The sequence below is a fragment of the Saccostrea cucullata genome, unplaced genomic scaffold, assembly GCF_032062105.1.
Source record: "Saccostrea cucullata isolate Sc308-1 unplaced genomic scaffold, CSIRO_AGI_Scuc_v1 ctg9034, whole genome shotgun sequence".
NCBI lineage: Eukaryota > Metazoa > Mollusca > Bivalvia > Ostreida > Ostreidae > Saccostrea > Saccostrea cuccullata.
Window position 1 is genome coordinate 5,732 of NW_026925550.1, and position 11,769 is coordinate 17,500.

General features: G+C 32.3%; 1 protein-coding gene across 1 annotated transcript; it reads left to right on the forward strand.

The window, feature by feature from the left end:
- Positions 1–4,285: 4,285 nt before the first annotated feature.
- Positions 4,286–8,267, forward strand: LOC134269198 (FMRFamide receptor-like). The gene is made up of 2 exons (XM_062751421.1): positions 4,286–4,588; positions 6,777–8,267. The coding sequence occupies exon 2, from the start codon at positions 7,006–7,008 to the stop codon at positions 8,029–8,031; it is 1,026 nt and encodes a 341-aa protein (XP_062607405.1). The 5' UTR covers positions 4,286–4,588; positions 6,777–7,005; the 3' UTR covers positions 8,032–8,267.
- The last annotated feature ends 3,502 nt before the right edge of the window (positions 8,268–11,769 follow it).

Here is an 11,769-nt window from a genome sequence, read left to right on the forward strand (position 1 = left end):
TTTTTGTCTTCAGTGATATTTTCCTATTTTTTTTTCATTTGAATTGAATAATTCAAAATTGTATTGTTTGATTTTTTTATTTGTCTCTATAAATGCCCATTGTTTTCTAAACTTATATATGTTCTTTATTCTTGTTTCAATTGTATTGTACAATGAAAATTTGCATTCTTGAGTTTTTTTATTTTTTTTTTTTTTTTTTTTTGGTCAATTAACAATGGTATTTTCATTCTTATGTCGATACGATATATCCTGGTGAGCTTCAGATGAAAGATAGAACAAAGTCTGACATACATGTTTCATATTTGGATATTTTACTTGAAAAAGACTTTGTAGTAATCTAACAACCAAGCGCCATGATAAACGTGATGATTTTAACTTTTCTATCGTCAACTTCCCATACTTATATACAGCAATATACCTTCATCACCTGCATGCGGAGTTTACATACGAGGGATGATCAAAAAGTTCGCAAACTATCTCTATATCTACAAAACCACAATTCAGATTAGAATGAAATTCGGTACACACATAGCCATACACAAGGTCTATAAATAGCATATGCTGAATAAAGTTTCTCTCCTTGTTTGTGACGTCACAATGTGAAAATGACGTCACTATTTAGGTCACTTGTGACGAAAAATGGTTGTCTCAGTCGAACTCGTTCAACAAACGACTGTACAATTTATTGTAATATCTTAGAAATCCCTCTACAGTATCATATAATAATTTGTACACAGTTTATTGAGATAAATGAGTTCCTATAAATTCAATTAATGATTGGATTAATCGTTTTAGTGAAGGAAGGCTGATGGTTAAAAATGATACTTGTCATCTTGCCCAGTGAAATCAAGTTTGAAAAGATATGTATTTTTAATTAAGCAATTTGCTATCAAAGACCTCCAATTAGCACTTTGAAAAATAGTTGAATATTTGAACAATGATATAAGTATTAAATACCTAAGATATCGTTTACTTTAGATTTTAAACATATTAGATATGATAAAAAGGATGCACCCATTCTCTATCCACCTTGAATAAAGGTCTCTCCTGAGACAGAAGATTTGTGTTTTAATGGTCGCCATGCTTATTTTTGGAAAGGATGTTATTATCCACCCATTCTGTTGCCGAGATATGACCATTTCTGACAAATTAACTGTTCTTGTCATAAAAATTAACTCACATGGAAAGAAATATAAAACTCGGAAAAATCTTTTAACTTTTGTGACAGAACGCTACGGAGGGGGTCACGTGACCGCCAATATCACGTGATTCGCGCATGCGCAGAACGGTGGTTGATGTGCATTAAAATCGAGGAGGATTAATTTAAAATATAATCAACATTAAAACCAAATATTGTTTCTTGTATGGAAGTTATTCAATTAGTTTGCGAACTTTTTGATCACCCCTCGTATCGCAGTTGATGCAATACGCAAGAGCATGCTCTACGTATGAACAATTTCTAAAACGAGGTAAATTATTGACAAACATGTTGCTGAAACAAGATTTTTACAAGAATATCATCAGTCTCCTTTAAAGTCATTTCAAAAGTTTGTTATGTTGATACAATGACCTTGTCAGCAAATAATATTTATCATTGGGTCAAATGCTGACTGACATTTTTTTTATACTAATTGTTAATCCGATATTTATACACTGAATTGACGACGGATATCTCCATATGTTTCATTGATTAGTTTTTATGATAAACATGATGACTTTTACTTTTCAATCTTCATTTCCCTTACTTATGCAGCAATATACCTTCATTGACTACATACGGGGTTTATATCTCAAAGTTGATTCAGTACGTGCGAGCCTGAATTTTTTTTCTGAACAATTTCTAAAACGAGGTAAATTATTGACAAACGAATTGCTGAAACAAGAATTTCAGCAGTGTCGTTTAAAGTCATCATTTCGTAAGTTCTTAGGTAGATACAACGACCTTGTCAGCAAATACAATTTATCATTAAGTCAAATGCTGAATGACGTTTTTCATACTAATTGTAAGGTCATTAAATACACACTGAATTGTTGACGGATTTTCCCGCTATTTCCCGATCATGACAAGGAGCACACAATGCGTGTGACCGGTCGGCAGAGGATGCTCACTCCTCCATGGTACCTGATCTACCTCCAATGTTTTGGAAGTTCGTGTTTACTCTGCTCCTATTTTGTATTGTTTAATGGACTTTTGAGCTTTAATACTGTTCCTTATCTCCATATATTTCTTTTTCATTCAGTCTTTCACAAATAGAATGCAGATAAATAATAATTCTCATTATCAATGTAAATGAAATATTAGAATATATACAAGTGTATCTAATATACAAAGAAAAATTGTACAATGAAAATATTTACATAATAATTTTTTTTAATTACAAATTAGTGAATACACATGTCTTATAATATATGCGTTTGTTTTCAACAAAAAATAAAAAATAAAAAAATAATAACAGAATGCATAAGTCATAATAATTACGTAAATCCGCTTAAGTTCTGTCTATGCACCAAAACCAAGTCTCAAGACAGACCTGATAACACGCAAAGTTTTGCTTGCAAATTGAGAGCGTCAGCGATTAAGTTATAATGTTCTTTCGTCTTTTCGTGTCCTGTTCCCATACATGTTAAAGAATTACAAAATAATGACGGAGCTCTTGAATAAATTCAGTTCAACTCAAGGTGCGTGATTTCTGACCATGACTTAACGCTGTCGTTGGAAAACTAACTCTCTTGCCTCCAAACCATCAACAAGAGTTTATTGAAGTTAGTGTTCCCTAATTAACACAATTGGTTTTTATACCAAATTACTGAATATTCCTTTTTATATTTGCACAACTCGAATTTTGAAATGTATTAAACTATATATATGAGAAAACACATTGAATTTGAATGATTGATTATCCTTTAATTCATCAAAAGAGAATTTAGATTTTTTTAACAATAAGTTCACCTCTCGAAGTGCTTTCAAATGGTGAGTGAATAAGAATTTCACAAGTGTTAACTATGTAATTTTGAGGTATTTCGAGCTTTGCTCGAATTCTTCTAATTATTTAAATGGACGTTTCATGCAAACCCAAACCCGTTCATAAATCTTGAATATGACCTACATTAAGGGTGCCAGTCATGAGCCTTTAAATTGTTGTTCATTTACAGACATACAATATCTGACAGTTCCTCTAATGAAATCTTTCAAAAATGTAAGGCAGCTTAAGAAAACTTGTGCATTTCATTTACCACCAAGTTTATTTTCATTACAACCGATGAACTCTATCTGGACAAAAACTGAAATCAGAGTTTTAGTACACGTGTTCTTGCAGGAGTATATAAAAAGCTCTATTTTAAAACATATTCGATGCTTATCTTAAATAACTGAAGCACTACTTTGTGGAACAGTATTGTTTATTTGCACAAATAACCGATTATTGCATTGAGAATCCGTCCCGTGTATACACGTGTACAATCGAAGAAATTCTATACAAGAGGTTCATTGTACAGATTTTTCCTGTTTTTATCTTACACACGGATTAGCATCCTGTAATTGAAATCAGATTATATAACAGTAGATCGATAAACAATATCTCTGTGTAAAAGTATCAAATGCTACAGAGACCTATTTATCACATAAACAAAGAGGGCCTAATCTTTTTGCCTGAAAATACAGATTTTGAACTGCCGCCCACGAAGCCTGAAAATCAATTGATGCTTCAAACCGTAAATCAAATCTATATACTTTGTCAAAAACAGTCCGTACTGTTTAAAAAAAACTAATTTTTAAAAATTCTTTAAAAATTCTTTATTTTATCTAAATTGTCTTTCCAGAAAGTTGTGTAAATCACCGAGGAGAGGCCAGGGGACCAGAAGTATATAAGTGTTGATGACAGCCGTAGACCGGTAAGGGAGACTGACATCTGTACATATACCTAGAGGTTAACTTGATCTATAATTACTTACAAGGTAAATTGAAGATGATAGAGATAAAAAAATAATTACGGGTTGGCAATCTCCTTGCGGCCTGGCAAATTAGATCGATGGATATAATGAAGAAAAGAGGCTTGTCCTTTTTATTACATCTGTTAGAGTATCTCAAATAATGAACTTTGTAAGGAATATATAAATTTGTCCTTTGATGAAACGGTTCGTTAATTATCACAGATAGTGAATGTCATTTGTTTCCAAATGTTAATTATAAATGTCCTTTTGTGTATCATTTTATCATGACAAAGTTAAATTACTTCCAGCGATAGAAAAAATAGGTATCGTGCATATAACTTATTGGAGGTTCAATTTCGCATTTTCACTGTTTTTCTTTCCAATTATTTAGAAAAAAAAATGATTGACATTTTGTAGGATTAAAAATTATTTAACGGATTTAAACTTTAGCCTGTATATTACATCGGCATGATATGTTAATCATCACACACCAGGGAAAATCAATAGATTTCTCCCTACACCCCGCGATGTTCTACACTAGGTATCAAATTGAATATTAGCACTGCTGCTGCAGATATGATTTTACTCGAAATCAGTGATTCTATAGAGAGGATCATTGTTAACATGGAGAACTGGAAATTCTTATTCTGTTAAACTGGTAAGTTTTTCTTTTCATAATTTGTTGGTCGATCGCAATACATATGGCTAAAGAAGATTTTCTTGAATAGAAAACTTTCTTTTTAGATAAAAAAAATCGAGACATACAATCAAATTTGAATTGTGATCCTTTTGGGTTAAGTTGACATTTATTTTGAATTGAATTCAATTTTATACTCAATTAAAAAAAACAAAAACAAGTGAATTCAAAATAAAGTTTTGCTTTATTTTTATTTCTTTTGATCTTTTTAAAAATCATGATATAGTACGAAATAAACAAATAAAGCACTGTATATGTGTAAAATATATATATTTTAATTTTCTGATGTTACAAATATTTCTTTGCATGTATTACCGCCATTAAGGTTTATTTTTTAATTTACATAAGAATTAAAAGTTTGGAAAGATTTTTTCACAGCAGTATCTTTACCTTATGATAGTTAATTTTATCGAAAATGAAAGATAGATCTAGTAATTTGATAAAAAGGATAGAAGAGAATTTATCATATACTGACACGCGATCAGTCATATAAAGGAATAAAGAAGTGTGTCAAATTACAGTGAAAATCGCAATTGCGAAAAAGAAAAGATACTAACTACAAGCAAAAGCAGTAGAAACTTTATGTCTCAGCTGTGATTTGTTAGCTCATATTAAATCCTGCAATCCGAAGTCCCAGCGATCATTTAGGATGTCTGTGATAGTGTTTTGTAAAACACAGATTTCAAACATGATGTGCATTTATCAGACGAGAATAATGCCATCTCCGACAAAAGTGGTCCCAGGAGGCCTGCAATTTTTCTGTAAATTGGAGTTGCAAATATTCAAGGACAAGGTCATGCATATCTTCCAAAATTAAGAGATGAAACACGACACGTTTTATGGGATTTTTCGAAAAAAAATGAAGATGGTTAATGGCTCTGCATGTTACGAAGGGGACACTTGCCTGCAACATATTGGTTTAATTTGTTACAAATAATGATTTCCGTGCCCGTAATTGAATTTCCTGAAGACTCGATATCAGCAAGTAGAATGTCAGTCTCGGAGCTGTCGCATTCCTTCGTGTCTATCGAACGTAGCACATGAGATGTCATGAAATATTAAGTTTCTCGGGCATTTTTAATGTTAGTCACCGTTTAAGTAGAAAGTAGAAACCAACTTACATGATCTTCCAAACGTGTACAGACGAGTTAAAGATCAAGTTAAAACGCCTCATGAAAAAATTATAAATAAAACCAACTGTCCTTGGGTTGGAAAAAAAATTCAATAAAATGGAAAGTATAATTAAACAGATACGATTTTCTGGGGATTTTTCTTGAATGCTTCTTGGCACTTCATCTAATTTATTGCTAATCAACACAACGTTTTTTTCCTAAGTGTCTGAATAATAGTTTGTTTCTCGACTGCTTGAATTTTCACGCCGTATTTCAACATCAGTTTCTTTGAATTCTTTTACAGGGATTATATATAAGAAAAGTTTCCATTAGACATTGAAGGTTTTCATCCTCGTTCCTATGTTCATGTGTTGATAATTTTATAGCTTCTGAATGGGAGTTTTTACGATAATTTAGACATTCACAAAGGTTCTCTTAATTTAGACAGGAAAAATCAATCATATATAAACGTTTACTAGTATCTGTAACATAAATGAAAATAAGACACGCGGAATTTTGAAATACAAATGTATGTAACTACTTGGCAAGCAGTAATTTGATCATTTGATCGTTCATAGAGTAGCGTTTCCTTACGAACTCATAAAAACATGAAAACGCTTTGATGAAAAGTAATGTTTTTAAAATTGAAAGTAAAGTTACCGGTATTTTAAAGCAGGCTTGCTTCGATCGATATCAGGCTTTCTCTGTGGTCATCTCTTGGGTACATTTTCCGGCTTTCGATTTCCTTTAGCCCTGAATAGCTCAGTGTTGTACATTTTGATGAAAGCATATTGTAATAGGCTTTTATTATTACAATATCAATCTTTTATCATATCAAAATATCCTCAAGAGTAAAAGATAAACGGTACACGAACCTATGAAGCGCCGTTTAAATGAATTCCCCGTTGTGTTTTGGGTCTGGAAAATGGAATTTTGATGTTTTTTGTCAAAATAATAGTTTCATTTTCTGTAAGCACCCAATTAACCAGTAGCCATTCCATGCCAATCTTGATTGACACGTTCTTTTCTATTTTCAGGGTGCTGGTTATGTGTTCCTCCTATGGTGCATTACAGAAAAGGGTCATTTTCAAGAGGGAAATAAACTTTAAAGCCATGTTACCAGAACCATTTTGAACCGCCTCTAAGCGATTCAGACTTCCGGACAAACCGTTTATAAACTTAACTTTCTTTTAGTTTTATTTTATATACATCACGAGGCAGAGAGAATCAAGAAGGTTGTTGTTGTTTTTTGTCAAGACCAATAAAATGCAGAATTCAACAAACTTAACGGACGATGAAGAGTATAAGGATTTTTACGAGACTTCACAATTTATCTGTGGAATGATACTCTATCCTGTGATTTGCATACCCGGACTTGTCGGAAATGCACTTTCTTTAATTGTGTTGTCCATGAAAAACATGAAGACCTCTACAAATGCTTTCCTTGCCGCCCTTGCGATTTCAGATTCTATTAAACTTATCAACGACCTGATTTATTTCATTGTTTTAGTTCTACAAAGGACAAACCCAGCAGCCGCCATAATCGCATATGTCAATATCTATCCATCTGCTCATTTTATTTTTAATATTTCTACTTGCGTATCCTCTTGGTTGACAGTCTCCGTTGCAACTGAAAGATTTATACTTGTTTGTTATCCAATAAAAGCAAAGACTATGTGCACGCGATTACGAGCCATTGTTATTAGCTGTGTAATTTATTTGGTGATGATTTCTATTTCTTTGCCTTGTGCATTTCGATATGAAAAAACGGTCAAAATTGTAGACAATATAACGGAGTTGGATTTGAACGTTACGGAATTGTGGAGAAACGAGGATTTCAAGATGTATTACACGTGGTCATTGAACTTTCTGAGAAGTAACATTGTTTTGATAATTCTCATTATACTCAATGCATGTATTATTTTTTCCCTTCGGAAAGTGCGAGCAAATAAGAAAAATACCCAAAGGAACAGAATTACATTAATGATGATCGTGGTCATTATGGTGTTTGTGATTTGTATTCTTCCGGACGCCATTATGTCCGTCCTTGGGTTAGGTTACCACGAGGGGACGTATCTCGAAAGGGGGATACGAGAGTTTTCAGACACTCTACTGACGATAAATGCCGCAGTAAACTTTCTTATATACTGTGTATTCAGCAGAACTTTCCGTCAAAATTTTATGATTCTCTTGCCGCACTGTCCTTTTAAGAATCCGGATAATGGTAAACAAGCCTCTTACAAGATCGTGGCTGCTAAAGAAACGACCGTCCAAGACGCTCAATCGGTGTGAGAAATCAATGTTGATTTTACTGGAAGAAATATTTCTGCCTTACGTGGACTCATAGTCAAGCACTAATTAGTGTTCTTGATTTGAATTGGTGCTCATTGTGGCATTATGCAAGGAGGAAACAAAGACAAAGTATATTGAACTCTCCTCGTAGTTCAAACATTCAAGCATGTATCTTTTATTAAAGATGTTATCAGGATCAGTTATTTGGTCTTCGTTCATTAAATGTTTTATTGAGATTGATTTATTTTTTTTAATATTAAAGAAGTCTGCATTTTTTAAATAAGAAAAACATATGGTGTGATCGATCTTCTTAGATTGACGTGATTACACTATCTCGGTATGTTACGTTCCAGTAACTGTTCTACATGTATAATTCTGAAATATATAACACCAAATAATAGAACATATAAGCTTAGATTACTTAAAAAAAGATTACATTGCAAAATATGTGTTTAGAATCTTATTATCATTGCAATGATAATTTATTATGAATGGGTTGATTGTTCAGCATACATACTCTTGTGATAATATGATATGTGTAATTATTAAAGATGTATTTTGAAAAAAACAAGAACTAGAACTTTTTCACACGTTCTATTTGGCACCAAGTGTCGGATCGTAGACGAATAAACTCTTGATCTTTAGTCATTTTTATCGCAGAAGTATTTCGTTTAACGTGATTTATTTCATTTATAAAGTTTTTCATTTTAAATTTAGCTCTTTAACTTTCCGATTAGAAAGATGAATATCAGATTTTAGTGGAACAGTTTAATTTATTTTATTTCAAAATCTTAAGTAAATGTTTTCATTTATGATATGGGTGTGTTGCAGACTGGGTGCCTAAAAAGGTTTTTTTTCACAGTGTATTTGTAATTTTCAAGAGTTAAAGGAGTATTTTTGAACGAAAACTTCTTAAGAATATATTCGGGTATTAATAGTTTACATAAGGTTTAACTAGGTTCCAGCTTGTATGATACTAATGCCGTCCCGTTTTTACCAGACATATTTTATATTCATAAAAAGCAAAACTTATTCAAAGAAAACATTTGCTGCGGCTTTCAACTTGGCAGTTAGATATATATATTGACGACACATAACCAATGAACGATAGTTACTTTCTTTCATTATGTCGACTCGATTTATCCCAGTGAGCTTGAAAAAATGTACCCCAGAGTCTGGTAATTATGTTTCATATTTGGATAATTTGCTAGGAAAAATTAATGGCGACCTAACAACAAAACTTGATTATAAACATGATGACTATTCTTTTTCTATCGTAAACCTCCCTTACTTATGTTGCAATCTACCTTTATGACCTACGTATGGAGTTGGCGTCTCCTACATGATTGAATATACAAGAGCATGTTCTAAGCCCGAACAGTGTTTTAAGCAAGGTATTGACAAACAAGTTCATGAAAGAATAAATTTAATCGAAGTAGGACAAAGACACATATTAATATCGTGGTTCATAGTACGTCAACGCTATTGCAAAGCGATAAATAACCAAATCAGATTATATGCAGTGCAGTTGATTATAAAAAGAAAGTCACCTATTTTCATTATATTCATCTAACTCTTCTATTATGTAATATGAAGAAGGCGAATAGTAATTGAACTCAAAAGTCCATATAAACAACACAAATAGGAGCAGAGCTAAAATGAACCTCTGAAAACATCAGTGGTAATCTTCGCCAGCCATGGGTTTCTGATGCACTACTCTCCTCATAAACCCTTGGCATACGGTTCTTTGAAAATAAGGGATTGTTTTCGTCACGTGATCTCGAGTTTGAACAGAGACACACAGATTGCGTCATCAACAACAAAAAAATAAAGTATTTAAATCATTTATTAAAGAAAAATTAACAAGAAGGTTTGAATTTTTCATTTGTTATTTGAAGTGCAAATCTTAATCTTCAATATAGATTCATAATCATATTTTGCACATATCTTAAGATATTAGATGACAACATATCATAGAATAGCATGTGATTGTTGTTTACCTGCTTTTTTCATTCCCGAAAGTAAACGCAGATATCAACATTTACAAAAAAAAAATGCTGATTGGTTGATCCATGTCGATCCACTCCGATCACAACTTGAGAAAAAATCTCTACTTTTTTAACACCGTATGCCAATGGTTTATGAGGAGAGTAGCGTATCAAAAACCCTTGGCTAGCAAACTTGATCTGACGTGGAATCAGGTGTCATAGAGGCTAAGGACTAAGCATCACCTGTAGACCGTGTTCTCCTAGTCCTGATAGAGAAAAAACTTAGGTGTTTTAAAAATGCCCTGAAGATACAAATGAAAGACGTCGGCCAGGATTCGGCATAATGACAAACTGCACTCGCTGATGGTCACTGTATCGACCAAAATTTTGATTTAAACGGGTGTTTATATCATTCTTTTATGAACTTGTTTGCTTTTGCATATTCAATCAAATGGGAGACACAAACCCCATCTGTAGGTGATAAGGGTGGATTGCAACATACGTAAGGGGGGTTAACTATAGAAAAAGTAAAGTCATCGCGTTTATAATCAGGCTTTGTTGTTAGGTTACCATAAATTTATTTTCCTAGTAAATCATCCAAATATGAAACACGTGTGCCAGACTCTGGGTTGCTTTTTTTCAAGCTCACCGGGATAAATCGAGTCAACATATGAAAAGAAGTAGCAATTGTTAATTGGTAATACGTCGTCAATATCTCTTAATGCCGAGTTGAAAGCCACAGCAAGTGTTTTCTTCGAATATGAATACAAAAATATGTCTGGTATAAACGGGACGGCATTGATACTAATGGAAATTGCGGCGGAATATTTAAGATAATTTTTTTTTAACCTTGAACTTAATATGTCAAGTCTTTATAATTACATTACTCTGACGTATACATGAGATCTTTATACATACCATAAAACTAATTTTGCTTTATTTTATCTTATTCTTAACAATGAATTACTATTTATTTTTATCAGCGGGGGATTCTCTGACTGTGTTGTTTTTTGATGTGACTGCTATCTCACCCATATAGAAAGAAATTATGAAAACCATGTATGTATTGAAAGATGATAGGACGGACATGAAAGCTTCAAATAAAGTAAACTTTGTGCAAAGACAAAATAGTCAATCACTTGCTAGATGTGTTAACACCTTTCACATGATGAGAGTAATTTTACTTTTGAAATGGATACGGTACATGTATATTTATATATTTCAAAGTGTTCTTTAAATCATATTTCAATTTTTAACATTAACAAACGGATCAGAGAATATTTTTTCTCTCCCACGATTTCATTTTAAAAAAAACACATTTGATCCTTTGGAATAAAATAAAATGAATATTTAAAAATATTGGAAATCTTGTTGGTTATAATGCTAGTTTTTAAAAATCTCGTAAAAGCATCATTTACAGGAAATAATGCAGACACACAGTTTCAATATTTCTAGCTTTGTTTAATCCCACGTTTCCTTTTGCACCTTCTGAAGAAAACTGAATGAATATAATTTTCTTTATTTTTTTAAACACAAAAGAACAAAGGAGTTTCTCCAAAAAGCTATATGAAACTAGAGTGTAATGCACTCAGGCTCCCACTTCTGGTTTTTATCAAAAGGTATAAATTTTTCATTAATTTGGTGGAAGCAAATACAAAATTTTTCACTTGATGATTTTTGTCTTTACTGACATTCAAGATATCTATAATTCACAGCATGATATCAGTTGATATTTTGCTAAATATTCAAT